General features: G+C 51.2%; 7 protein-coding genes across 7 annotated transcripts; 4 read left to right on the top strand and 3 right to left on the bottom strand.

Annotated features, from left to right (window-relative positions):
• Positions 1 to 40: 40 nt before the first annotated feature.
• PFICI_07265 (uncharacterized protein) lies at positions 41 to 2,403 on the bottom strand (the record flags this gene model as incomplete). The annotated part of the gene is made up of 6 exons (XM_007835846.1): positions 41 to 1,180; positions 1,238 to 1,409; positions 1,461 to 1,567; positions 1,623 to 1,786; positions 1,843 to 2,141; positions 2,207 to 2,403. 6 exons carry the CDS (start codon positions 2,401 to 2,403, stop codon positions 41 to 43), a joined length of 2,079 nt encoding a protein of 692 aa, XP_007834037.1.
• Positions 2,404 to 11,072: 8,669 nt separating this feature from the next.
• On the top strand, positions 11,073 to 12,800 carry PFICI_07264 (uncharacterized protein; the record flags this gene model as incomplete). The annotated part of the gene is made up of 1 exon (XM_007835845.1): positions 11,073 to 12,800. The coding sequence occupies one exon, from the start codon at positions 11,073 to 11,075 to the stop codon at positions 12,798 to 12,800; it is 1,728 nt and encodes a 575-aa protein (XP_007834036.1).
• A 1,887-nt stretch (positions 12,801 to 14,687) lies between these two features.
• On the top strand, positions 14,688 to 16,727 carry PFICI_07263 (uncharacterized protein; the record flags this gene model as incomplete). Its single annotated transcript, XM_007835844.1, has 3 exons — positions 14,688 to 14,722; positions 14,937 to 16,650; positions 16,716 to 16,727. The coding sequence occupies 3 exons, from the start codon at positions 14,688 to 14,690 to the stop codon at positions 16,725 to 16,727; spliced, it is 1,761 nt and encodes a 586-aa protein (XP_007834035.1).
• Positions 16,728 to 17,549: 822 nt separating this feature from the next.
• PFICI_07262 (uncharacterized protein) lies at positions 17,550 to 18,418 on the top strand (the record flags this gene model as incomplete). The annotated part of the gene is made up of 2 exons (XM_007835843.1): positions 17,550 to 17,895; positions 18,039 to 18,418. 2 exons carry the CDS (start codon positions 17,550 to 17,552, stop codon positions 18,416 to 18,418), a joined length of 726 nt encoding a protein of 241 aa, XP_007834034.1.
• An 811-nt stretch (positions 18,419 to 19,229) lies between these two features.
• On the bottom strand, positions 19,230 to 19,934 carry PFICI_07261 (uncharacterized protein; the record flags this gene model as incomplete). Its single annotated transcript, XM_007835842.1, has 3 exons — positions 19,230 to 19,600; positions 19,682 to 19,750; positions 19,922 to 19,934. 3 exons carry the CDS (start codon positions 19,932 to 19,934, stop codon positions 19,230 to 19,232), a joined length of 453 nt encoding a protein of 150 aa, XP_007834033.1.
• A 1,669-nt stretch (positions 19,935 to 21,603) lies between these two features.
• PFICI_07260 (uncharacterized protein) lies at positions 21,604 to 23,292 on the bottom strand (the record flags this gene model as incomplete). The annotated part of the gene is made up of 3 exons (XM_007835841.1): positions 21,604 to 21,752; positions 21,840 to 22,068; positions 22,138 to 23,292. 3 exons carry the CDS (start codon positions 23,290 to 23,292, stop codon positions 21,604 to 21,606), a joined length of 1,533 nt encoding a protein of 510 aa, XP_007834032.1.
• A 1,260-nt stretch (positions 23,293 to 24,552) lies between these two features.
• On the top strand, positions 24,553 to 25,909 carry PFICI_07259 (uncharacterized protein; the record flags this gene model as incomplete). The annotated part of the gene is made up of 2 exons (XM_007835840.1): positions 24,553 to 24,650; positions 24,718 to 25,909. The coding sequence occupies 2 exons, from the start codon at positions 24,553 to 24,555 to the stop codon at positions 25,907 to 25,909; spliced, it is 1,290 nt and encodes a 429-aa protein (XP_007834031.1).
• Positions 25,910 to 26,863: the final 954 nt, after the last annotated feature.

Here is a 26,863-nt window from a genome sequence, read left to right as displayed (position 1 = left end):
TCCCAACGCAGTTAAAGCATCAAGTCAACTCATTTCCCTCTCAAGGCAGAGCCAGCAGAGCAAAGTGACCGCCAACCACGGGGCGGGCATGGAACGTGATGCCGGGAAAGTCGCCCGTGGCAGCATCGTACAAATCGGTCAAGGCCAGGTTGGTGGGCGTCACGTTGATCCAGTTGGCGAGCTTGGAGATGAAAAGGTCGCGTGTCTCTACACTGGCAATGGCGGCAGCAAACATTTCCCAGTCAGACTTGGTCCAGGTGTGGCGAGTGTCCAGCGGCACACCGTACTCGAGCGCAACGGTTGGGTAAAAGTTGCTCTGCATATCGTAGACAGACTGAGGAACAAAGTCGTAACCAAAGCCGAGGAGACTGTTGGCGTACAAGTTGTACAAGAGACCGTGCGAGTCGGCGTCGCCGTACGAGAGGGTCGTGTGTGGAGGATTGGCGGCACTGTTGATGCCCAAGTTCTGCCACTGAGAAATATACGATGTGGCTGTATCACCGTAGGTCTTTTCATCGGCCGAGTTTCCGGTAAGCTTGGCAATCTCAGACATGGCGCGCAGTCCAATGATACCCTTCAATGCCAGGTTGGTCTGGTTCGCCAGGGTTCCAGCAAAGTCATCAGTAGAGAGTTGGTTGGCGGGGATGAGCGCCTCATCGACGAGATAACCAGCCCACTGCTTCAAGATGGCGTAGTGAGTGTTCAAGTAGGCAGTATCGCTAGCACGCTGAGCATAAGCGAGAGCCATGATGATCATGTTTCCACACTCTTCCAAAGGCATCGGCTCGTCTGATCCATCTGGATAGCCCTTGGCAACGGGGAAGGTTCCCAGATCATGAATCGCGTTGGTGTTGGGGTAGTGGCCGTTCTCCTGATTGATAAATAGGGGGTCGAGCAAGTAAGCCAATAACTTGGGGTTCGCCCAGATCAGCAAGGGAATAGATGGATAAATGACATCCACTGTCTCAATATCGCTGTTCGAACTGATTTCCTTGAGGAAGATGAGCGGCTCGGAGTCGGTGTTGGTAAACTGCAGAGCACCGAACGCCTGGCGGACGCTAAGACTGGTGATGGTCAGGTAGTTCTGACCGGCGGCAGCTAGCGAATCAGAAGCAACTCTGTTGTCCAGATCCGTAGCCAGGCTGGAAGCCTCATTATAGTCATTGTAGAAGAATGTCACCTAGGAGTCGTGGTCAGAGGTCTTGATCCTACTGCAAGTAATGAGGAGAAAGCTTACAGCGTCAAGATCATTTGAGAAATAGCTCTTCCACAAAGATGGAACAGAGGTCAAACTGCTTCCTTCGCCCAGGAACGAAATAGCATTGTCCTGGGTCAGGCCAAGAGAAAACAATGTCGAGACGCTTGCGGAGCCGACTGATCCAAGGTCCTTGGCAAATCCAAATACAGGCCTGTACGGGCGATTAGTCTGTTTCTTCTCAAAGCCAGTGCATTGGACTCACCAATTGTCATTGACGGCACGGAAGTTGGTGTCTTTGGTGTTGGACAGCACTCCGTCGTTGTTGAATTTGGCGCGTACATCAACATCGATACCGCTTTCATATGTGATCTATTTAAACATTGTAAGCAACGTGATATTTCAAGAGTTTCCTAATTATACTTACACCATCCGTGTCAGCAGTAGACCAATACCAAGTTCCCCAGCTAGCTTGGTTGCGAACTTCGGAGAATTCTTCTTGGTCTTGTCTCTGAAAGGTATGGTATCGAACGCCGTCTGCCGTGTTGGTATCCCATGTAATCACGGCCGCAGGGTCACCAGAAGCCCATTCTAGATGATGAGGTCAGTCCCGGGTAACTGAAGAATCAAGCAAAAGTATTGCGTACCTCCAGAAACATCTGCATAAAGCTGAACATCGTGGCTGGCACCGTCAATCGACTCGACGGCCACATCAAGGTAGGTAAATGTCAAAGATTGCCTCTTGAGATCATTGGGGGTGACTGGAGACATGAAAGTGATATTCATGCCAACCTTGCCACCAACATTCATGATAAAGGTGCTTCGAGTGGATGTGTAGGAGAAATCTGTTTGATCCACTACCTGTGGATAATTGGGAGGAGCACCCATCCAGGTGTATGGAACTCCATCTACGCGGATGAGTCCTACCCAAGCCGTAATACCTTGACTAGAAGGTAACTTTGTTAGAGATGCTCAAGGTTGAATGAGAGTTCAATGACAAAGATAACGTACTCCCAGAATGTGATCCACTCGCCAGCCAGGTAACCCCCATTGCCACCATCGCTTCCTGCGTTGAGCCAAGAATTGAGATAAGGTGACTTGACGGCAATAGGAGCAGCTGGAGGTCTTGCTGGCGAGAATGTAGAAGCAGCATTGACTGCCTGAGCAGACAGCCCAACAAGGGCCGCCGCTACCGAATTGAACTTCATGACGAGAAAGGTTTGTCGACGGATAAGTAGGAAAAAGAGGATTGGAAAATCACAAGCAGGTTGAAGGTTAAAGGTGTATCCGATAAGGGTTATCCTAGCCCGCCAGAGGAAATATGAAGGAGAGAGACAAGACTTCGTGATATCCAACAGCAAAGGGGTAAGATCGCCAGCACCAACTGGGCGAAGGCAGGACATTATATAGGACCCAATGGTGAGGAAACGTTATGACCGACCAGACCTAGACCCATGTTTCCTAGGTAGTCTTGAAAGGGGTGCACCGATGAGATCAGATGCGCTTGTCAACAGAGACGAGAGTGTACATACGTCGAAGACACGGACTAGCGGCTCTATGGTGGCTGCTGTCGGCCAGGCCTGGTAGGAAAGATCACGAGCCTTGGTGGTATGCATCGTTTCTTCCATGCATGGACTCCACCGCGTGGTGGGAAAATAAGCTTGGCCCGCTAAACATACAAGATGAACGCTTAATCATTGCAGGACAAACCTCATAGCGCATGCGGCGATGCTGTGCTTAAAGTGACTTTTGGGGGGTGGAAAGCCGAAGGCTACATCGCGAAGCAAGCCCAAGGACCAGTTCGGGTGCATCAGAGACCAATAGTCAATCCAAAAGGGCAGAGTGGACGGCTTTTTCTCCTGGCACGAGGATGATTGGATCTTCCTGGTGTTACTCACTCGAGGTTGGGCTTCGCTGGTTGCGTCCTAGGCCCGGGATCAACCATAGAGAGGACGAGAAACAGAAGGGCTTGGTATTGCGGCCGAGAAAGACCGGCGGCGCTGTAAGTGACGAGAAGAATTTTTTCTTCTTCATCCTTTGCAAGCAAGCGGTCAGAGACAGAAAGACGGAAAGTACTTCCATCTTGTCTACCTAGTAGCAAGTTCACGATGCAAGCTATAAGCCGGATATGGCAATAGATCTGCCGGTCACGAGGCAGCGCGCGAGGTCGCCGGCTCGCGGCTCGAAAGGGGACTGGGGAGGGGGAGGAGACATTGGGGTAAGTGGATGGACGGAGTGTATGTACGCATGTACTTGGCTGGACCCACGTGTAACTGCAACGGCTGCAGTCCTGGAATAAGTAGCTTTCCCTTCCATAACCTGCTATAGGGGCCGGCAGACTTGGTTTGTAGTTGCTGGATGACGCCAGGGCCGAGGATGCAATGACACGTCGGAAAGACGAAACGAGTCCGTGGTCCAAGTCCAAGGCCAGGACCGACGCTGCCGCCGCTGACAGGCTGGCCAGTCGATATGAGATGAGCCCTATATTGATTGATGAATGGACGAGCTGAACAGGAAGACGGGTTACGCTCGGAAAGTCGGAACCAAATCGAGGATATTGACTTTCGATGCGGCGAGGTTACTTGGGTAGCGCGCGGGTGCAGGGCTACTACTGGTAGCGCGTGCCCAACGACGACGGCCTAAGTGATGATGCTGATGATGGAGAAGATCATGATAATACGTGCCGTGACGAGCGACATAACCTTGCTGTTCCACGAATCAGGTCGGTTGATGATATGCCCAGGGCAGGTTCTGCTCGGTACACACTGGATCAATGTTTCTGGCCCTAAGGAAAAGCCATTCAAGCGGCAGGCCAGAAGAGGGTGCTTGGGACAAGACGTTGGGACATGACCATGATACATCATGTCCCGCTGCCATGGAGCAGGACCAGGAGTCCAAGTCCCCGACCCCCTCTTTGAAGAGCCCGTGAGCCGTCCAAACGTACATCTTTTCAGAGCGGTGCTTGTCAGTAGCGGGAGACACGGATTATCCGGCTTGAAACAGGTTGCTTTGGGTCTTCATGTAGGAAAGTCAGTCAGTGCGCCGTCGCATCAACAACAACAAGTCTAATGTGTGTGTGTGTGTCCTGGTAATCGCTTGCGGATTTCAGGATTTGGAAGATATGTCTGGCTGGATGCGACCATGGCAATCACAATCACGTTCAGTAGCGCTACCCCAGCTGCTGCAGGACCCCTGGCTGGTTCTTGAGGAAATATTGTCTGGTCGGCAGTGGCCCCAGTCTCCCCGTGCGCTCCCGTAAGCCCCCCGTGTACTATGTAAGCCCCCCCTAACCCTGTATAGACCTGTCGTGACCCAGTGCACTGCAGCCCACTGAAGAATGCTAGGAAGACAAGAAGAGGTCACACAAGGAAAGAGAGAGACAAAAGCAGACCCATGGAAATAATCTCATAAATGCAGCAGCGATCGTATTCAATCAAAAAGGCGAAAAAGAAATCAAGAAATAACAAACCCCCCAGTTTCCCGGCTGAAGATGAAATCTATTCCCTGCTTGATGTTCCCCGTTTCAGCGTCACTCGTCTCGTCACTTCCCGTTTCTTTTGCAGGTCAAGTAATAAGTGCTTTTCGCTACTATCGCAGCAACTTGCATACGAAATTCTCCGAGATCCCAAGGTGTAGGGGGAAAAAAAGAATCGCTGCAAAACTTCCCGATCCCGATGACCGAGGTCAATCGAAAAAATCCCATTCCCAGTTTTGCACCCCCAAAATTTAATCCTTCCTTCAACGTTCACTGACACGGAGCTTAAACATGTTTCAAGCTCTTCAAGTCAGATTGTCGCGCTCAATGACTGCGAGTAACTCGAAGCGTGCTCAAGAAATGCATGTCATCGGTCAGCGAATTTTTGATCAATGGCCTGCTCACACGATCGCAGGTAGGCAGCCATGGTAGGCCAGGATTCTGTCGGCTGTGGCTTTTGGGCGACGTTGTACTATGGAACGCCCACCTGAGCCGCCCGCTCGGCTTTTCCATGGCTTGCTTGGCCCATGGGGGATCAACCGCCGGCATGTCCAAAAAGTCTGGGGAACCCTTGCTGATCATCATCAACCCATGCCCGAGTTCTGCTTAGCCAAATTTCTAGTCATGGTCCTTATGAACAGCTTACTATCTGGTACCTATGTAAGATCAGCAAATACAGTGAGTGGCAGACATCAACCATCTAAAAATCGACCATCCCGATTTCAATGGATATATGATGGTCTCGACTGACATCCACTACCAAGCGGTCGGTTCACTGGAAATTGCTGCTACCTATAGCTGGCAGAAGGGCATGACTCGAATAATCCCTGTTGCTGCAGAAAACCATGACACGAGTGGATAACATACAGAATCTACCGCAATATAGTGGTGGGAATTTTTTTTTTCTTTATTGCTGGAGCATACCCTTCCTTTACTTCCAGCATGTGTGCGTCCCACGGCACGCGATCCGCTACGTAACATGGCCGTAACAGCACAGAGTCTTATGCATCTGCAATGCTACCACGCACCGCACCCCGTACCCAGGGCATGCATTGAAGGGACAACCACGTCATGATCACTACGAAACCCTCATTCTTGTCGTGGCCTGTGGCCTAGGACGAGCTGGCTCGGGCGGTTGACCTGCAGGATTGGGCGGCGAATAAAACGCCCAACCGTCAGCCACGACGAAAAATAAAGACCAACAACAGTCATCTTATGCGACGTCTGTGGCTACTTCGTATGGATCGTACACGCTGTGGAACTCATGCGGAAGTTTTCCATCCCAGGATTGCGCTACCTGGCTATACTATGTGTTGTTTTGTTTGCCTTGCCTGCAGCCCAGCACACTTGACCTTGTCAGGTCAAGACTGGATTTTGATGACAGCCGGATCCAAGACGTGCGACTAATAAATCTGTTCAGGCATTTACCGCCTACAAAAGCGGCATGATCGGCCGTGATGTTCTCAAAAGATTGCTTCAAGGCTATTGTGCCTCTATGATTCCAGCCTAGGGTCTTGGACGCGGGGAAAGCAATGTGACTCGCATAGCACCAGCTCGCGCTTTGCATGCAAGGCTTGTGGAGCCAGAGATCTGGTGTTTTTTTTTTTTTCCCCTCCCCCCTCGCACTTCAGCAAATTACCGATCTGTGTTTTACTCATGTGAGTAACAAAGGTGGGAAAAAGCCTTTCTATTTGTTTTCCTGGGGCATGTTCAAGATCGCGGGCACGCTAGCTCTTTGGTCCTGTCGATGATTTTCCAGAAGAGGAAGGCCAATAGTGTTACTATTGCACGATCATGAGGCCGCAGCGTTGCATTTCCATCAGATCTTCTGTCTGGGTCGGACATGTCAGAAGTCTGACTAAGAAAAGATTATGACCTGCTTCTCCAACTTCAATAGGCGAGCAATTGCTGGCAATCATGGGGATCCATGGCTTGTACAGCAAATACAGAAGAGCACAGTAGGCAGAAACTGGTTCAGACGAGTGTACAAGGCCGCTACAAGTGCCGACGCTACGCCAACATCTCCACAGGATCGCACTCTCAGCTCATAACCCTACACACGCGCCTACCAAGGTACATTGTAATCATCAGCAAGTATCTAGCTCGTCTTGCCCGGCGGTGTGTTGCTATGCCTTAGCTACATCAGCTATACCCCGCATTCTCACATGAGTGTCTTTTTAAGTCTATTTCAGGTCGACATGGGCTTATTACAGAAGTACTTCTGCCATCGTGATCATCATTGGGGCGGCGTGCAACCGTTGGTCGCAGCAAACGCCACTACCTACGTGGGCCTTTTCTCGCAACTTTCCGGGGTACACAGAGACAGACCCCATTCCAACGTCGAACGTTCTAGGCGCGAACTGGCCTGGAAAACATTACACAATACTTCTTGATATCACATGTCGGTCAAGCATTAGTTGTGCTGGAACAAGGCGGAAATCAGAACGTCGATGATTAGCTTGATGTCGGCTCAAGAATGACGGGCCGAGGCGATCACAGACGTCAACAAGATGCTCGGCTTTCTCGGGGCCCAGCTCATCTGCGCTCACCAAAATGCTTTGGAGAAGACAGTATCCTCCACAGCCCGAAAACAGAGAAGCAACTGATTCAGCCGTTGCCTTGTCTCCCCCTGTCTCATCGCCAGCCTGGGCTGTTGTGGTGTACATCCAACATCTGACACGTTCGATTGGGGTATTGTACCTCTTGTGGGTGGAGGACCTGATCAGCACCGATTCCCGAATTCTAGGCTAAGACATACCTGGCCGACAACACAAATGATTTATATTGTATCGCCAGTCACGGCGTGCTGAGTGGGATGACATCTTGTGCATGTTTCCCAGATGCCATTACCAGGCGTAGCAGGTGCGCATCAAGGTACCTTTGTTACGGCCGACTCCGAACATTGAGATATACCAAGATCTAAGCTTCCGCAGAAACGAATCGGTGGAAGAAGATATGTCGAAAGATTGTTCGACGTGGCAGGGTTCCCAAACTGTCGGGTGCACCATGTGATGCGATGCAATAAGACGCAAACCTATGCCACGTGAGGCTGTTATGCCTGAAGGGTATGAGTGACGTGATGATTTGTGGGAAGTCTCTTTTTATTCCCCCCCTTGAATGACCAAGACAAGCTCGGTACTGACTGGGCTGTATGCAGGCACAGACTGCAGAACTCATTCAACCTTTGCGGATGTCGTCCAATTGACTGGCCCATTGCTGCGGACGGTCCGACATCAAGGTTGGTATGCACGACAAGCTCGGCATGTTAGCAGTCAACGACTGGTACTAGATGTGAACAAAAAAGGGCGGAAGATACTGTGACGGCTCAACCCGACCTAGACGCAGTCTGGGGAACGGCACGGCATGATAAACACTTCATCATGTTGTTTGATGATCAAGCCAATATTCATGCATGTCGGGACTCTGACCTACGCAAACTAAAACACACATGTCAAAAAGTGTCGAAAAAGTCGGAAGAAAAAAATGGTTTCCTCTGATATTCATGGTATCATTGGTAAGAAAAGGCGCAGCAATATGTTTGTATAAACGAAACAGGAGAATGCGCTGTGGAGTTCTCCCCACATGCGTTGAAACATGGATAATTTCCGGTGCGGCGGCCACCTTAAAGCGCAAAGACGAGTTCGTCCCAACCACGAACTGGTTTGAACTCCACATTGGATCAAATAAATTGACCCAACGTCACTTTCTCAGGTGTGAGTATTCTTGGTTGTCCAATGAGTCGTGCTCGTCGGCCGTTGCGGAGCCGAGATAGTTGAATGTGACTCTGTTTTCGTGGCTGAGGCTGAACACGAAGCACGGCATATCAAGACAATTATGATACAATGTGGCTTGGGAAATACTATAGACTCCCCAAACCTATAGAATAATCATTCGGATACTCACCTGCAAAAGGAGTAGACCTTCTTGGCCTGCACACCCGTCCCGCGATGCATCGACCCCAGAAGGCAACAAGAAGAAAACAATATGCGTCCTATGGTGAAAAGGCCTCCATAACATGGAGTGAAGACAGAATACAGGCCGAGTGGTATACAATCTGCAAATGTGACCTCCAGTTCGTCGACTCGTGTCATCCCATAGGGCTGAAGGTGTCCCCAATTGTATGGTATAGTCCGTGTGCTGGATCGGGGCAACTATGCGGATGATCATATGCAGAGCAGGGTCTAGACTGTGTCGATCACCTCTGAAAACGATCTCAACCACATGCATCCATTCTCAGAGTGAAGGGAACAACCAAATCGTTCCTTTCAGCTTCCAATAAGAACCTGGCGGGAAGGTAAGCAAATTGTCTTGCGGGAATAAGAAAAAGCAAAGAACCCCCCCGTGTCGCCAATGGAAGTGGTGTTTCCCGCCTTCATGCTTCGTACAATGGCGACCTCCCGTGCCTGAGGCCAGCTGATACACCTATTGGTATTTTAAGCTTATCTAAAATCATGTTGAATCAAGTTTAAGATGGGGATATATTCTTTGCAGATGGGGAGAGGGGCAGCTGCTGGCTGCCGTCATGGAGCGAATGCCTTGAAGTCATCCCGCAAGCTCGTTCCTGTCTGGTGACCGGGCTCATTAGCTAGTGAGCGAGTGTCATGTTCGTTGTGGGCTGTCACTGACGTACCTTTGAATGTTTGCAAGTTTTCCGGCTCTCTGTAAAGTCAGGCATGATCGATCATCACACACTAGATGATGGGAAACCGGCGGCGGAGGCTTCCCAGTGTCACTAAATGCTAGTTTTTGATGATATCTAGAGGTTGACCGGACTGATCGGAGAACTCCCTTGCTTTTGCACGGCGCATGAATTGGTCGTGGTTTCACGGTTAAGATCCATCATCACTCCGCCCCTCCCCCGCGTGAATTGATAGAGGGGAGTTACTCTTTCTTGACATCTGCCAACGAGGGGACAATCAGGTTGAGTCGTCGTTAGTTCGGGTTTCTCTCTCTGCGTCAACGTTTGCGACCACGTACTGCGCTGCTGCGCTGGTGGAAGGAAGCAGTGCACCAAACATGAAACCATCAGCGTCGTCGCGAGAGTCGTCTTTGATGACAGGGACCCCCGACGACTGGGGCCCAAGAGCCTCCAAGGCGATCGAATCGGGCAAGGGGGTCCCCTCGTCAGAGCCTGTCATTGGCCGAGACGGCAACAGAGAGGGACCCACGCAACGTCGTCCTCCTGCTCCACCGGCCGACCTGGCCTTTCTCTTACCAGTCTTCATTCAGCTTTTCCCTTTCGTTGCCTCCCCTGACGCATAAACCACCCGGTAAACATTCACTCCTCGCTCATTTCCCTCCTCAGCGACTCAGAGGCCCCGTACCCTTTCATCTGATGTTTCCGAACAAACGGTTGCGTCCTGATTTGCCTCTAGCTGCGGGACTGGCGGCCTTGGCAGGGGCATTTTGAGCAACCGGGGTCTCGACGTTTGACGGGATGGCGTTCGGCGGGCAAGTTAGTTGAGTAGAAGAGCAGGCATCACTGGACGAAACTTTTTGGCAATCGGAGCGAATATGTTACATCAGCCTCGTATATTTTGAAGTGAGGCGCTTGTGCTGATAGCTACGCAAGAAGTTTCATCATCATACTATTTTGTGATAGGAGCTGATCGAGACTGTCAGTGTAGATGGCGGAGACTGCAGAGTCGAGCCGAGCCTGCTGGACTTTACGCGTCCACTCTCATATATGCCAAGAATAGCAGAGCCGCCAACTTACACGGATTTCGCCCGGCCAAGCGAGACATCCACTCATGAATAAATCCCCTCAGGGGGACAGCCAAAAACAGCAATGGCTTCATGGCATAGACTTCCGTCTTTGGTTCCCATCTATATGCGTGACGAGCGGTGACCCAAGTCGTCATCGAATACTACCCAGCTCGGCTTTCCATCGAGGCGCAGGCCCTTACCCATGAGCGATCTCATGGATCTGCTACAGGGTTCGTGGAAATCTCCAGAGGATCTTCCCCATCCCATACCTCGGGCTACAACTAGCTTGGGGCTACTGTCTGCTCTAAGTCGACGGGGATATGGGGCCTCGTTGACGCAACTTGATTAAAAGCATAGGCCATATTGAAAACCACGACAGGCATTCATGGCCTGAGGCGAACGAGCTCAATATGACTAGATTGCTTTCGAGGCTGAATACGTACATGGCTGGTACACTATGGTATGATCCGCCGAGAGGGGGAGACTCGCCAGAGTATTAAGAGGCAACGCTTGTCCCCATGAGCTACTGTTACTCTCACCATCGCCATCATCTCGTCTTCTTTTACACATTCTTTTCACATTCAGCTTGCTGAGTCCACTCTTTGGTGCTAGGTCGCCTGTTTCTATTCAGTCATTCTCTTCTTTTCCCTCCCCATTTCGAAGAACTCGCCTTCCTGCGTTTCAAAACAAGACAAGATGCATTTCTCAAAGTCCGGCGTCCTCGCCGCCATTGTTCTGCTCTCTTCCGAGGCTTCAGCCCTTAACTTGAAGCACCGCAGCCTTTACCAGAGGCCCCAGAACGCCAGAGCCATTCAGGCCAGCTACTCAGCCATTCCTCACGGCTCAGCCCCAGCCGCCCCTTCGGGTTCCATCATTCCCTCGGCAGCTTCCTCGGTCTCTCCCGAGGCCACCGAGACTGACGACGAATGCTTGCCTGAAGAGACCGAAGGATCCACCTACACCAACGGCACATCCGCTTATTCTCCCTCCGGAGCCTCGTCCGTCTCTCCCGAGGCCACTGAGACTGAGGACGAATGCGAACCTGAAGAGACCGGCGCCTCCAGCGGCACTGACAACAGTGACACTGGCTACGGAAGCGGCAGCTCTGCTTCTATTCCTCTCGTCACAGGAACAGGCTCTGGACCTTATGCTACCGTTACCGGTATTGCTCCCTTTGGAAACACCACAACCACCGCCACTGCAGATGCCGGTGCCGTCACGACCTTGACTGTTGGAGTCACCAACATTCAGACCGTCATCTCTTGCGCCCCTACCGTGACAAACTGCCCGGCTGCCAGCAACACTGCCGCCTACTCGAGTGCTCTCGCCACTCTGGGCTCTGAGGCCATCTCTACTGTCCTTGTCACCAGCGTCATTGACATTACCACGACCGTCTGCCCCGTCACTGCTGCCAGCTCTATCCACTCGTCCATTATCGACAGCATTGTCAGCAGCTCTGCTACTCTCACCTCTACCGACTCTGCTGGTTCCATCGTCACTATGACCATTACTGCCAGTTCCGGTGCTGCCACTGCCGTTCCTATTCCTACTGGTGGCTCTACCGGCGGTTCCGAGAGCGGTAACAGCGGAAACAGCGGAAACAACGGAGGCTCTTCTGGAGGTTCCGAGGGCGGCAACAACAACGGAGGTTCTGGAAGCTCCAACGGAGGATCCAACGGTGGTAGCAATGGCGGTTCTTACTCGACCGTCACTGGAACTGACGGCAGCACCACTGTTGTCTCCAACGATGCTGTCACTGCCTCTGCCACCCCAACCTCTGCTCAGGCTGTCGAGACTGTCGTTACCGTCACCATTGGCACTCAGACCTTGACCAGCTCTTTGACTGTCACGCCCACCTATGCCGCTGGTAGCGGAGTTGCTAGCGGCTCCCCTGCCGGTCCTCAGACTGTTGTCGTGACCATTCCTGCCGACAACGGCGAGGCCGCCACCATCACTGTCACTGCTACAGCTGCCAGCTCCAACGACGCCGTCCAGGCTACTAGCAGCGCAAATGCAGAGGCCAGCACTGTCTACGTCACTGCTCCTGCCGCCACTCCCAGCACTGTCTACGTTACTGCTTCGGGAGCTGCGGCCGAGGCCAGCACCGTTTACATTACCGCCTCTGGAGCCGCTGGTGGTGAGGCTAGCACTGTTACCGTTACAGGTGCCGGAGCGGGAGCCGAGACGATTACTGTTACGGCTGGCGGAGCCGGTGCTGAGACCGTCACTGTTACTGCCGGAGGAGCCGCTGCTGCCACCGAGACTGTCACCGTGACTGCTGGAGGCGCTGCCGGTGCTACCGAGACGGTTACCGTCACAGCTGGAGGAGCTGATGCCGAGACCGTTACTGTCACCGCTACTGCCGCCGGGGCTTCAGGACTCTGTTCGTATTACCCATCGGAGAATAATAGACGAAGATGCTAACATGTTAACTTACTAGGCGCTTGCCCGACCGCTTAAGCAGCGAAATGGCCATCGAAAGTGGTTGTCGTGTCAAAAAACGACGAATCACCAAATCACATCTTTCCTTCGCGCGACTTTTTGATTTTTGTACAAACATAAGGGTATCAGGTCTGCATTGGGCGAACTCGGAACGCATTGCTTTTCTTGGAAGAGGAAAATCCCAGAATCGCTTGGTCGTTGACAAGAGATGATGGACGCAGGGGTGGTCATAGAGATCAAAGTTTCTTGTATATATTTGGTGCCGAGCTGCCAGCCCTCCTCGGTACTCACCGGTGAGATCTGAGGAAATTGGCAAGCTCATTTGGCGACAAGAGGAAAGTCCAATTGGTAGTATGCCCCTTGGGGCATTGTGAAGCCAAATCAAATGAACCAATCTTCCTCTTAACCACTTAGGCCCTATGATACGCTCATGAGCTGTGATTCTTGATGTTACTGGCATGATTGAATAAAGCGATATTTTCAATACCACTATGCGGATCTTTTCGAATATAAACCGATAGAGGATTTCGTCCACAAACCGGCTATTTCATTAATATTTAGTAGTCTCTTTATACATATAATAGACTGTTTGATGGTCCCAAGAGCGCCAAGAAAGCACTAGGAATATACAATCAAGACAAGTATTGTAGTTGCAAGGAGTAAAATCCATTTTATAAAATGCTGCCAAAAAAGAATTGCATATATAGAGCAAAGAACTTTCAGGCTGGGATCCTTATTACTCGGGCGAGATTGAAAATGACCACACGTTATTTCAAGCACTTTTAGGATCTCCTAGACTTGTGGGACCGCGATTTAGAAAGATCTGAATAATCCAGAGTTGAGGTCATGTCAAGTTTTTCAATGATTTTCAGAAACAAAAAGTTGGAAAAAAAGTGAAATAAGGCATTGATAAAAAATAAACATGGCCAGCAGTTGAAATAGCATGGACATAATAATCGACCACTAACACTTTCAGTTTGAATTGAGAAAGCGCTCTGCGAACAAGAGTCCATTGTCAAGTCTGGATATATTGAAATTCCTCCTACTCCTGCTATCACGGCTGAATACCATGAACGAAAGTACAATGATCAAGGCAAGAAAAGGGGACATCCTCGAGCATGCATCCTGGCTGACGGACACTGTGAAACCGAGCCCTTTGTTGTTGATGAGGCCCGAACGTGCGATTCGACAGATGATTCTGTGAACAGCAGTAGCAGAGCTTCTATGGCGCCTGGAATCATGAGAACTCTGCCTCCATTGGGCAGAGATGGTCATTTCCATTCGAAATGCCCGGGAATTGAGGCAAGATCGTGGTGGTACTGACATTGCAAGAGTTGATAATGGGTATGTCTGTGGATAACGACAACGCCAGATTTCCCTTTGCTTACCTTTGAAAGCTATACCCGGTATTACCAGCTCAAGATGTGCAAGTCGCACTTCGAATTGAGCTGAGGCCCGATCTGAACCGAATAGGATTGGGAGATGTACACGGTAATTTCACAATAGTCAATATTCAAGGCTTGTGACCCACTGTAGATGCAGCTAGGAGGCGCTGCCGGGGCTACGACTGGAGAGATCAGAGGGCTCTGATTGGTGCTAAATCGCTTAAATTGTCAACAAAATTTGGGGAAACAGCGGCGCTAATATGCCCCCTGACGGAGACCGTGTTGTCATTGATCGCGAAAAGTTTTGGGGGGGAGTTGCCTCAACCCTATTGCCGGTCCGAATTCCTTTTGTCTTTCGTCGCTGGAACTCCTTTTGCATGGTGGACTTTCTTCAATTGAAACAATTTACACTCACTTGATTTCCCCTCTTCCGGATTGACCCCTCTTGGTACCTCTGTGCTCTCGAGCCAAACCCCGGTTCATCATGTCGAGTCGTTATTCTTTGCGCCAGACGCCTCGGTGAGTGCACCCAAAGACGGAAAGAGGACACTTTATGCGCAGACTCGATCAAAAGCGCAGCGAGCGCTGTCTGAGACAGAAATGGCAATCTATAAGGCGGACGAGGGTCAAGCAGTCCCCTCGGCCCGCTGGACTGATGACCATTCTCAGCGCACTTGAAGTGGTCGATTGCTCAAGAAGAAATCCTCAAGCTAACCTCGGTACCGTTGAACAGAAAGAAGGAGCTTTTCGATGGCATGGTCGAAACTCCCGGTCGCCGCACCTCCAAGCGCAATGGGCGCTTTCCCTCCGTAGACAACGCGTCGGATGAGGGCGATTCGAGCTCCGCTGCAGAGACAACTGCTTCGAAGCCAAATCCTCCTCGCCGTCGCGTCACATCAAAGTTCTCCGAGAACCTCGACGAGGATTTTGACAACTCAGAGGCCAAGAAGGAGTTCAGCGCTATTACTGAAAAGGTGTCGGCCGCGCTGAATGGCAACGGCCACGTCGAGACAACCCAGAATGGCCATGCCAATGGTCATACCAACGGGCACGTCAATGGCCATGCCAATGGACACGCCAAGGACCAGGATCAAATGGTCGACGGATGGAAGCCCGGTATGGACCCCAAGGTCGACCATTCGGGACATTTCGAGTTTGGTGGCAGCTTTGGCACCCTCGGACTCATGACTGGCTTCCCCCTGCTCATGTACTACATGTGGATTGGTGCTACCTATTACGATGGCAAAGCTCCCTTCCCTGCCGAGGGCCAGTCTTGGGCAGAGTTTGGCAGACATCTCTTTGATCTCGCGTACACAGGCGCATACCCGCACCTGAGAGCTTGGCGCATCTACTGGGGCTTCTACGTCTTTGAGGCCCTCTGCTACGTCTTTGCCCCTGGATTCACTGCCTATGGCAAGCCGCTCCCCCACGAAGGTGGCAAGCAGCTCAAGTACCACTGCTCGGCATTCATCAGTCTCTACGTGACCATTGCCGTCATGGGTGCTCTTCACATGAGTGGCTACTTCCCCATCTACACTTTCCTGGACGAGTTTGGCCCTCTCATGTCGGTGGCCATTATCTCCGGTTTCTTGGTCAGCTTCGTGGCTTACTTCTCGGCCATTGCTCGCGGCGCCCAGCACAGGATGACTGGCTATCCAATTTACGACTTTTTCATGGGCGCCGAGCTAAATCCCAGGGCTTTTGGCGTGCTGGATCTCAAGATGTTCCAGGAAGTTCGTGTCCCGTGGTTCATCTTGCTGGGTCTCAGCTGCGCTGCCGCTGCCCGGCAGTATGAGAACTACGGATATGTCTCCGGCGAGGTCTGGTTCCTTGTCATGGCCCACTACCTCTACGCCAATGCTTGCGGCAAGGGTGAGCATCTCATCGTGACCACCTGGGACATGTACTACGAGAAGTGTGGTTTCATGCTCATCTTCTGGAACATGGCTGGTGTGCCCCTTTCTTACTGCCACTGCACCTTGTACCTTGCCAACCACCACCCGTCCGAGTATGCCTGGAACAAGTATGCTCTTGGGGCGCTCTTTGTCGCTTACCTAGGCATGTACTATATCTGGGACACGACAAATGCTCAGAAGAACTCGTTCAGAATGATGGAACGTGGCACCTTTGTCAAGCGCAAGACCTTCCCTCAGCTTCCTTGGCAGGAGGTTCACAACCCCAAGATCATCAAGACCAGCACCGGTGACAGCATCTTGGCCGATGGCTGGTACGGTTATGCCCGCAAGATCCACTACACCTGTGACGCCTTTTTCGCAATCTCTTGGGGACTCATCACTGGCTTCAAGAGCCCGTTCCCCTGGTTCTACCCAGTCTTTTTCTGCTGCATGATTACCCACCGTGCAATCAGAGATATCCAGAGATGCAGACAGAAGTACGGCGACGCTTGGTTGCAGTACGAGAAGCAGGTGCCATACCTCTTCATCCCTGTAAGTTTAGCCCAGTTGAAATCCCGCTCGTTAATCACTGCCAGCCAGCTAACATTTCGCGATAGTACGTCATCTAAGGGCAATGGAAACAATGCCCTTGACAGATAGATTTGCTTGAATTGTAATAATCTGCATTCTTTCGAGTCCTACATCATCACGCTTGATGAGCGTTACCTAATACGGGCTTTTTGCCCCTTATGTGTATATATTGAAGCCCGTATCCTCTATAATGGCCCTGCGGCCGCAACGAAGTGTAGACGACGCAACGCAGAAACAGTTCCAGCTGTGTACGATAGAAAAAAATAATAATGGAACAATTATGATCAAGAAGAGTATGTGCAATGTGAGCCTTTGCTCCAACCTGGGTAGTCTCTGTCACTCGCTCGAAGTGCTCTTTTTTATTGCGGGAGATTTCATAAAACTTGAATTTCATGATATTTGCATGTCATGAATTCTCAACCACTAGCCTTGCCAACTGAGCAAAGTCGTGCCATTAACAATTATACATCATTTGGGCAATAAGCCCCGAGTGAAGCCCGAGTAAAGCCAAAGTGAATGAATGTCTCGTTGTGATAATGGTGCGTCTACAGACGCTAAGATAAGAGGCGAGGCGCACCAAGTATAAGCTGTACCCACACAATCCAGAGCTTTTGATTGGACATTGACGGGCTCCCCGCAGAAATTCTCAATTGGCCATGCACGGCCGCTCAAAAAATTTCGAGGATTCGTTCAAGATCGCTATCGAGCTCCTGCCTACCTGCCACCTCGTGGAAAGACAAGAACAGCCTGCGCAGATACCCACCTCGAGAACGCTTTTTTTAATTTGACCACTTATTTCTTTCCTTTACTTTTCAACCCAAACCAGTCCGGTCAAAGACAACCCCAAAAAAACAGTCACAATGGGCTCCACGAAACCCGAGAAGAAGGAAAAGAAGGACAAGTCCTCCAAGCGATCCGAGGCCGACGGCGTGTCCAAGTCGTCCAAGACCAAGGGCGACAAGAAGGAGAAGAAGGACAAGAAGGACAAGCTCAAGACTGCCGTCCTCAACGCTGCTCTCGACGACAAGCTGCAGGCCGACGCCGCCGCCCAGTCCCTCGAAAAGGCACCCGAGGTCACCGAGGTCGAGGTTGAGGAGGAGGATGGTGAAAAGGTCACAAAGCACGTTGTCGGCGCCCTGGTGCCGTTTGCCCGTCCTCTTGCTGAGGAGAAGGGTACCAAGAAGATCCTGAAGACTGTGCGCAAGGGTAAGTCTTTCCCCAGATGAATCATTTTTCCTCGTCCTCTTTGGGAGCCAGCGATGGGTTGCGCATGCTAGCAGCCTTTGCTTTGAAAATCTCGCTCGCACCATCATATACATGAGCTAATTTCCAAATCTTTCCCTCCACAGCGGCAAAGAACAAGACCCTCAAGCGCGGCGTCAAGGAGGTCGTCAAGGCCCTGCGCAAGTCCCCAGCCTCGGGTCCCACCAACCAGTCCTTCCCGGGCGTCGTGATCCTGGCCGGCGACATCTCCCCCATGGACGTCATCTCGCACATTCCCGTGCTGTGCGAGGACGTCAACGTCCCCTACATTTTCGTCACGTCGCGCGCCGAGCTCGGCGCCGCCGGCAGCACCAAGCGCCCCACCAGCGTCGTCATGGTCACGGAGAAGCGGACGGGCGGCAAAAAGGGCGAGAAGGAGGAGGCTGTCGATGAGGACTTTGCCGAGACCTACAAGGACCTGGTCAAGCTTGTGCAGAAGGAGTCCAAGCAGCTCAAGTTCACGTGAGCAGAAGGCAAAAACATGTGAAAATTTTCTTTGCCCGTCTCATGGAATGTTCAAAAAAATATGGCTGTCTCTATATCGACACGCAAAGGGGGGTCGCAATGGTTGAAGAATCAAAGATCTTGGTTTCGTGGCGGGCGATGAGGTGTTCTTCCGGCGCCGGCTGCTGAAAACCCCACGACGGGAGGATGGGTGGCGGACATCTATATGTTGTCACAACGCCCGCTGCGACCGACTGTTTCGGCATGTTCGAGTGTGTATAATTCCGACATGCTCTGGCGAGTTGTCTTTTCATGGATCATGGGCCATTGGTTTGGCTATCGGCGTTCAGGGGTATAGCTACATATTTGTAGGGAATAAAAAATCCAAAAGGCTTCTTGATCACAAACTTCTTATTGCAGCATTTCACCGTAGGATGACTCGTGCAAGCTCGTTTGAGCTCAACAGTTTTCATGATTGTTTGTCTTGTGAGGTTTGTCAAGTTACATGTAAGAAAAGTTGCCAGGTTACCTCTGATGATGGAGTACGGCAAATTTCGTAATTCACGTCATTGGGATACAGGCCATTCATTTGAGATTGGGTGAGTTGATTAACTATATGCTAATGATGCTAATACCCAGCTTCAAAAGCTTTCTGATTTCATCTTCACGTTAGGGGACTAATATAACAGTTCCAATTCCATTTGCTTATGTCATTTCCCATTCCCATTCCAACTCCATGTCTTGTTGGGTTTTATTATTCTTGTTTTCTTGGATATAGTTAAAACACGAGAAGGGGGTTTCCCATCACTTGGAAGAGTTGATGAATAAACCCTTTACTCGAAAGGGTTTGTCCTGGTTCCCCACCAGGTGAGGAAGGTAGCCAGGCCGACCGTCTCAAAGAGCTTGGCGACGGCACCGACAGCGACCGTGTCCGAGGGGCGCTTCTCGGTGAAGAGCTGGGCCAGGTAGGTCGGGGCCGAGGTGGCGGCAAAGATGAGGGCGCCGAGGTAGGCCGCGCCCTTGTAGCTCAGGGTGCCGGTGGCGTTGATGAGGGCACCCACGCCGTACGACTGCAGGGCCGAGCCCACGAGCGAGGTGCCCCAGGCCACGGCGGCGCCGGTCGCCTCCTTGGAGCGCAGGAACTCCTCCTTGGTGTTGGCGGCCTTGGCGCGGTTGTACGTCTGACCGAAGAGGGGGGTCAGGACTGGATGAGCGCAAGAGCCGACTGTTAGTACTAGAGTAATCTCGGGGCGATATGAGAGAGTGGAAGATGAGTGTTACATACCAGCCAGCTCAACGGAGTGGTTAAAGATGGTACCCAGGGCAATAGCCGAAGGCTTGACGGGGGGAAGATCTGTGATTGCATAGTCAGCTACATTGTCTACAGCTTGATCTGTATTATTTTGACTCGTGATGCCCACATGGCCGGTCGTGGCACAGGATCAGGTAAAAAGTCTCCTGGCCAATTCCATTGCTTTCTAGCACCAAAGCACACAAGGTATTGCAATGAAAAGGTAAGACTTACAGTGCAGAGACATGATGATATGTGTGGTAGTGTGTGAAGGAGATGAACAAGTGGTTTGGTGAGAGTCAATTGCAAGTCTGATTTGATGGACAGGACAGCAGGTAGATGTAAAAGTCAACAAAAGGATGTCGAGACTGGCAAGCTTTTATTTCTGGAAGAAAAAATCCGGGAACTGGCAGCAGGTGTCTCAAAAGACTGCTTCTCAAACAAAACCCAGTACCTATGTAGCTTTTCGGGGGGGGTTTCTCCAAATGACGAAAGGGCACAATGATCCAATCCGGAGCTTCGTCCTTTCTAGCGTGGGAACGAGGCTCATCCGCAGGACAAACAAGGACAAGGGAATCTAACAATTCACATGGACAAATCCGCTTCTCTTGCCCATTTTTCCTTCACTTTCCGCTCCTCCCCTCTTCTGCATCGTGATCTAGACCCGGGTGGCCTCTGGGGGGCTGCTAACCCGAGGCCAAGCTACATGTACTGCGCAGCTGTAAGTGTGACGTAATTGACTACGAGACCAAGTTCATCCATGGAAGCTTCAATTTCAGCTCTTGTCTTTTGCTTTCTTTCTTTCTTTCCATGGTATTGAAAAATGGGCCCGAGCTTTCCTTCAAGCAAGGTTGGGTGAAGGGAAATTGCACAATATGCAAACACAAGACGCGGCAGAGAAAAAGACTCTTGCGATGCTGTTCCGTAGCTGTCATGCGTACATGAGGTTGGTAGGCAGGCATGGGAAAGCAATTTTACACTTGGGATCTGTTCTGCCAGGCACAGTATTAGGTGGTTCTGGTAGTTCAATCGATCGACTCACAGTGGGACTCCCCGGCCCTATCCGAGCTCAAGCTGTGCGTCTTTTTACTCCTTTCGCTAGGAACATTCGCTCCTGAGTACATCCACTTCCAGACGTCCATGTTATGCAGAAGAGTCTCTGCCCCAGGTTTCACCATTGTAGCATGACGCCTCAACCATGAATTATCGCGTCAATATAACGAGGAAGGACTGGTATAAGACAAGGAGAAGAATACCAGTATATCAGCATATGCCCCCTTCCCGAAATTCTGCTCGTTATACTATTGCTATTGTCTATACACTTCATCGTGGGAAACCTTGGTGCTTACCAGTTTGCTATACCCACTTGTTGTAGATCGCCCATCCAGCTCAATGTCTCCCCCCCTGGCTCACTGTTTTGCGGGGAAGTGGGTTTCGACCAGCTTTGGACATGGACAGTTTGACCTGATGACCACATCAAGTCAAGCCAAGCCCATTTCTCTTACTCCCGCTCTCTTTTTTCTGTTGGGGAACAGCGGGGGGAGCCTTCTCGAACACAGCTGGGTCAGGAAACTAATGATATGACGACAGAGCAAGTCCAGCGTTGAGTAACATCACATTCATGAAAAAAAAACTTGCGCACTATAGTGTGACCCACGCCCAGCCAAAAACCGCGGCTGGTGTCCTGCTTGTTACGCAATTGCATCGTTTGCATTTCGTATTACCCGGAAAGGTAAAAAAAATCAGCTACCACATGGTTAGTGACTACGATATGCAAAGCAAAATGCTTTTGCGTGCTCTAGTGCTTCCATGCGAGGAAAAACCAAAATCCACCCGTTCCAGAAGTAACTCGCTGCCTTGGAAAATCATGTACACTGGAAACTCCAATTCCGTAGCCCTCAGGCTAACACAGGTTCTCATATATGACTTCCGTCCTCGCCGCCCCTTAATGCAAGTAGGGCTCTGACGTCGGACACATACTGCAACCCTTCCAGCAGGGGCACCAGATGCAAAAGATCATTATCCGTCGGATCATTGATCCAGCCCTGGATCGGAATGGCATTATCTGCATCAGGCACTCGTGTTAGCCATCCACTCGTTCCTTGATATGGTAGAGCCGGAAGCAGGGATCCGGAGCAGTTGCCTGCCTTACCTTGATGGAACATGTAACTGAGAGGGCTATTGTCTAGAATCATAACCTTGCTAAGATCTGGCTCTATCGAGCTCAGATCCTTGATAAAAGCTCCATGTCTAAACGTGCAGTGTTGTCGATAGTACCTGGCAGTAAAATATTTCCTCTCGGATTCGAGCCAGTCAATCACGGGATCAGCATATTCTTGAACAGACGCGGTAAAAACTACGAGGTTGAACCACTTGGAAATCTGCAGTCCGGGTTAGCATGCTCTCCGGAGCGCGCGGCCAAGGTGGGAAGGGGCATGACCCTCGCATACCTTTCGAAGAAACTCATCACAGTGCGGGCGCTTGTGCACATAATACAGAATTGGATGCTGAGGTCCCAAGGTCTGGTGTCCTCCTGCTCCAACGTATGTCGTGTTCAGCCGCACTTCGACCATGTGCCCTGAACCCATCCTGCCACCTTTGGACATGCTGTGTATCAAGGTTTCATCCAAGTCTATTATCAGAGTCTTGAGGTGTGCAGGATCTGGGGTTTCGATCGGAATGTACGAAGGCTGCCGTTGTGGTATAAGAGGTCGAGGTGGAGCAGGGGTCTTGGGGTACTTGGTGAGAGCGCTGACGGGAGATGTAGGTGACTTTAGCTGGGCCGAGAGGTCGGCCGGGGAGTCACCACCGCCGGCAGATTGTGCCTTCTTGTGCTTTCGCTGTCGCAAAGCATCCTCGCTATGAAGCTTGATCCTGATCGACCGTCTCGCCGGCGCGATCTCCTCGCTCGTCTTGGAACGCGTGTGTCGCCCGGAGGATCCAGAGCTGCGGCGGGATGTATCGCTACCGACTGCTATATCTGATTCCGATTCCGAAGAGACACCTGATGACGACGATCCAGAAGACGGCACGGCACGTAATGCTGCGGTCGACGCAGGCTTGCCCTTCGCGCTCTGGCTTGCGCGTCGCAAAGAGCTTTGCTTCTCGCCTCCTGTAGCGACGTGCTCGTGATAGTCTTCCGAAAACTTGTCCATGTCTCCCTCGTAGGACCCAAATAATCTCCGTAGTTGCCGCCAAGGGCTGAAATTGCCCCGTTCGTCGTAGAAGCAAGCAATCAGGTAGACCCCTGGAGCAGCAATGGTGGATAAGACCCAGCGCAGGGAATTGATAAAACTATTGGCAAAGCGGCTCGGGAGTACGTGCCACGAATGGGAGCGGACGTTCGAGTCCTTCAAATCGCTGTTACCTCCTAGCAAGGGGCTTTTCTCATCGGCATAGTCGTCGTGATCGTGGTTATCATGCGTGTACTCGTCCGGCTCGGCCGTCAAATGGATTGTGTCGCTCTGCGAAGCACCGTCTTGCGAAGTCGTCAGATGGTCCGAGGAAGACGCGGCGAGTCCAACATGGCTCAGGGAGTTGGTACGCGATGGGGTTGGAGACGATGACGGAGAGACTCGCGCGGAGATGATATTGAGAGAGTTCATGGTATGGCAATGGGCGTCGCAGCCATCAAGGGACGGGCAGCTGGTCGCCAAAGCCGGGAGATGGGGGATTCGATCAATATGGCATCAGGATCGTCACCAGGCCAAAGAAAGAAAAAAAGATTCTAAAAATTCCAAGGCCGGGGTCGGTGTCTCGCCCGTCAACGTTTGTCCGGAAGGCGGATCTGACGATGGGGTGTGCGTGCGAATGGATGGGTAAAAGTTGGGGGTCTGTCTACTTATCCCCAGCCTCGGTTGGGTTGGGGAGAGATCTAAGCCAACAGCGACTCGCTGCTTGGGTTTGCGGTCGTCGATCGACAATGGTGATACTTGGCAGAATGGTTTCTATCCTTTTCCCTTTTTCCCTTTATTTGTTGGAACAATCTTATGCCCACCCGTCTACCGCGATATTGAACCAAAAAAAGAAAGAGCAAGAGAAACAATCCGGCCTAATTAGAGTTGGGAGCTTGGCGACTTGAGTTTCAGGGCGCAGCGTAAAAAGAATTCAACAGTGTTCTTTCGGCTTGCTCAACCTCGTAAGCTGGTCCAACTGGTCTGCTGGCTATCGCTCTATTGGCGACCATCAGCGGCCACTGCGCTGACGCCTCACCCAAAAGAGAAGACGCTGGGGGGCCTGGGGCATGTCTAGCGTCATTGTGGTCGACTTCTCAGTTCTTCTTTGGGCGTTTGGGTCCCGCTTCACATGCTGAATCGCGGTTGGTCGGATTGTGGCACTAAACGGAATTTTCAACGCCCATTGTCACGGACAATCCGTCTCTTGTAGGGGACCCCGCCATTCCGTATTGGAAATCGTTATAACGAAGTTGACTCTTTTGGTATCCGTATTCACCCCGCATTCAATTCACCTTACCAACAATCATACGTATTATTTTTTTGCAGCTACCCATCGTTTCCGTATCCGGTCTTGAGCGAGCTTGACTCACATTGGATTTATTTTCCATATTGACTTTGCGGGCTTCAAGCACACAACACATTTTGCGCATACCACCAACCTTGACACCATCTTGAAAGAAAATTTCTGTCTCTGGGAATTGGCGAAGACAATTTCCTCTCCTTCACCGAAATTTTTGTCGTCAACTCAACTTACCGCTTGAACGCGCAACTGCAACCTATTTCACAACTTCTTCTTGCGCATAATATCCAGCGGGGGAGAAGAAGAAAAAAGTCCTTCTTGCGCCTCGCACCCAGTCTCTTAACAACACTCGCCCTTTTGTGCAGAGGAGCGTATATCATCCCTGGACCATGGCACCACCGAAGGGCGGCTATGCGCCCACACTAGAAAAGTTTCTAGACACTCTCAAGAGCAAACCCGTCGAGGCTTCCGTCGAGTCTCTCATCTCGTGAGCGCCTGATTCCGATGTGCTGATTGCGCCCTTCTCCGCAAAGTCCTAATCTTGTCGCAAACAGGTTGTTGAAGCGAAGACAAATACAAGGCGCAGAGTCATGTGCCCTAGCCACTGCCCACATCCTCCTTCAGGTCGTAGCAAGAGACAAGTGGTTGAACGTGGACCAACTGTTGGAGCGCGTCCAGTCGGTCGGACGCAGACTGGTAGCTGCCTCACCGCGCGAGCTCACAATCGGTAACATCATCCGCCGAATTCTCGGTCTCATACGTGATGAAGCCGAAGAAGATCGAAACGAGGAAACTGGCAATGCCACACCGGCAGATTCCCCCGATCCCCCCGTCGCATCACCCTTGACCATCGACAGTGCTGTTGCCAAAGTCATCCGGCCCGCTTTCCCGACTGCTCAGAGCACCTTGACAAGAACACAGTCAATGTTCAACATTCTTGCCGACCCCGACTCCGTTCCTCCAGGATGGATGAACAGCACCCCTCTCGCAAGCTCCGGTGCCTCTACACCCTTGGGCCACAACTTCCCCACCAACACCTCTGCCCTTAGATCCGAGGTGCTCGACGGTATCGAGGAAATTATGGACGAGATCAAGCAGGTCGATGATCAACTTTGCAGTTACTCCGACATCATTATCCACCCCGGGGATTACATCCTCGTCTACAAGCCTTCCAGGACGGTTCAGAGATTCTTGACTCGCTCCAAGAGAAAGTTCACACTCTTTGTTGTTACAGACCCTTCAGCACAGTCAGGTCCTGACCCTTACGCCTCACTACGCAAGTCCCTCGCCGCCAATGGCTCGATCCTGATCAGCATCATGAATGCCGGTCTGATGGCGTATATGACCAAGGTCAACAAGGTCATTCTCAGTGCGCGCGCACTTACGGGCACCGGGGGAGTGACGGCAGATGCTGGCGCTGCTTCTGTAGCACGCGCTGCTCGATCCCAGGGTCGCACTGTGATTGTGCTGGGAGGCGTCTACAAGCTCAGTCCAGACAGTCAAGTAACTCAGAGCATTGCGACCGAATGGGGTAATCCATCAGCATATGTCGATTTCTCGGATGGGCAGCTCGTTGGCAAGACCACAGTTAAGAACGCTGTCTCGGAGTTCATCCCAGCTGGGGATATTAACGCCTACATTACCAACTTGGGCGCTCACTCTCGTGAGCATCTCCATACTGTGATCAGCGATCATTACAAGGAGGCAGATGTCGCTCTTGACCTGTACGCCAAGATCCGGAAATGAGTAGGCGTGTCTAACCAACGGTCGCGCCCAACTGTCACAATGCTCCTATACATCGAGGGGTGGTTGAACAAGAATCGAAGACAGTTGTTGCTGGACTCAAGCTGTGTCGAATTGTTCGCATGACACAAGCCCAACAACAGGACAGCTGTTCGTCTTCCTGCTAACACAGAGTATTGGAAGATGAACAATACGGATCTACAGCAATGCAAGCTATGGCACCTCTATACTCTCGAGGTATTTCTCGAGAAAGTGGACCCAACTGCCCGCTGCGACTCAGATATCGTGGCAGAAAGATGGATTTCAAAACACAATTTTGGTTGCTTATTGTGTGCAGCAAAGCCGCGTCAGCGCGAGGCTGGTTCTGCTGGGCGCTCTCTGGATGGCTACCTGAAAACTGGCGATGGAGGCGGGGTAACAGGTAATATTGGTTGATGGGAGACTTTTTGCAGCGGCGCGTGGCTGAGCACGTTAAGCGAGAGTCGGGCACCAGTATTGTGCTAAAAAGCCGTTTAGATAGAAGACCTAGCATCCTTCCAACGGATTCTCCCACTACATTACCTACTTCGCTAGAACTTGGGGGTTATGTTCATCCAGTTGTTCTTGGACCGTCCTGGCCGGAGGCCGTCCAGAAGCCCCAAACATCCAAGCAAACAGCCAATACCCTCCTACATCGAGGTACCTTAGCAATGGATTTTGGCGCAATGATTGGCAGCTAGTAATCAAGGTGTATTGACACAGCTCCAGGCAACCACTTTTTGCCTTTATGTATATGACTTTTATGCAGTATCGAATGTCTTTTGAAATTTGACCGATCCATCCTTAGACTCGAATTCCATTTATTCCTTTTCAATCATTCATACCATCAGAGCTTGACCATATACCCCCTTCAAAGTCACATTTAGCATTGATAGATACACTATTTTGTAGTACCTAGACACAAACAAGCTTTTCTTT

Source organism: Pestalotiopsis fici (assembly GCF_000516985.1).
Source record: "Pestalotiopsis fici W106-1 unplaced genomic scaffold PFICI_Scf_4, whole genome shotgun sequence".
Lineage (NCBI taxonomy): Eukaryota > Fungi > Ascomycota > Sordariomycetes > Amphisphaeriales > Sporocadaceae > Pestalotiopsis > Pestalotiopsis fici.
Note: the sequence above shows the minus strand (reverse complement) of the source record. Positions and strands in the feature narration are given on the sequence as shown.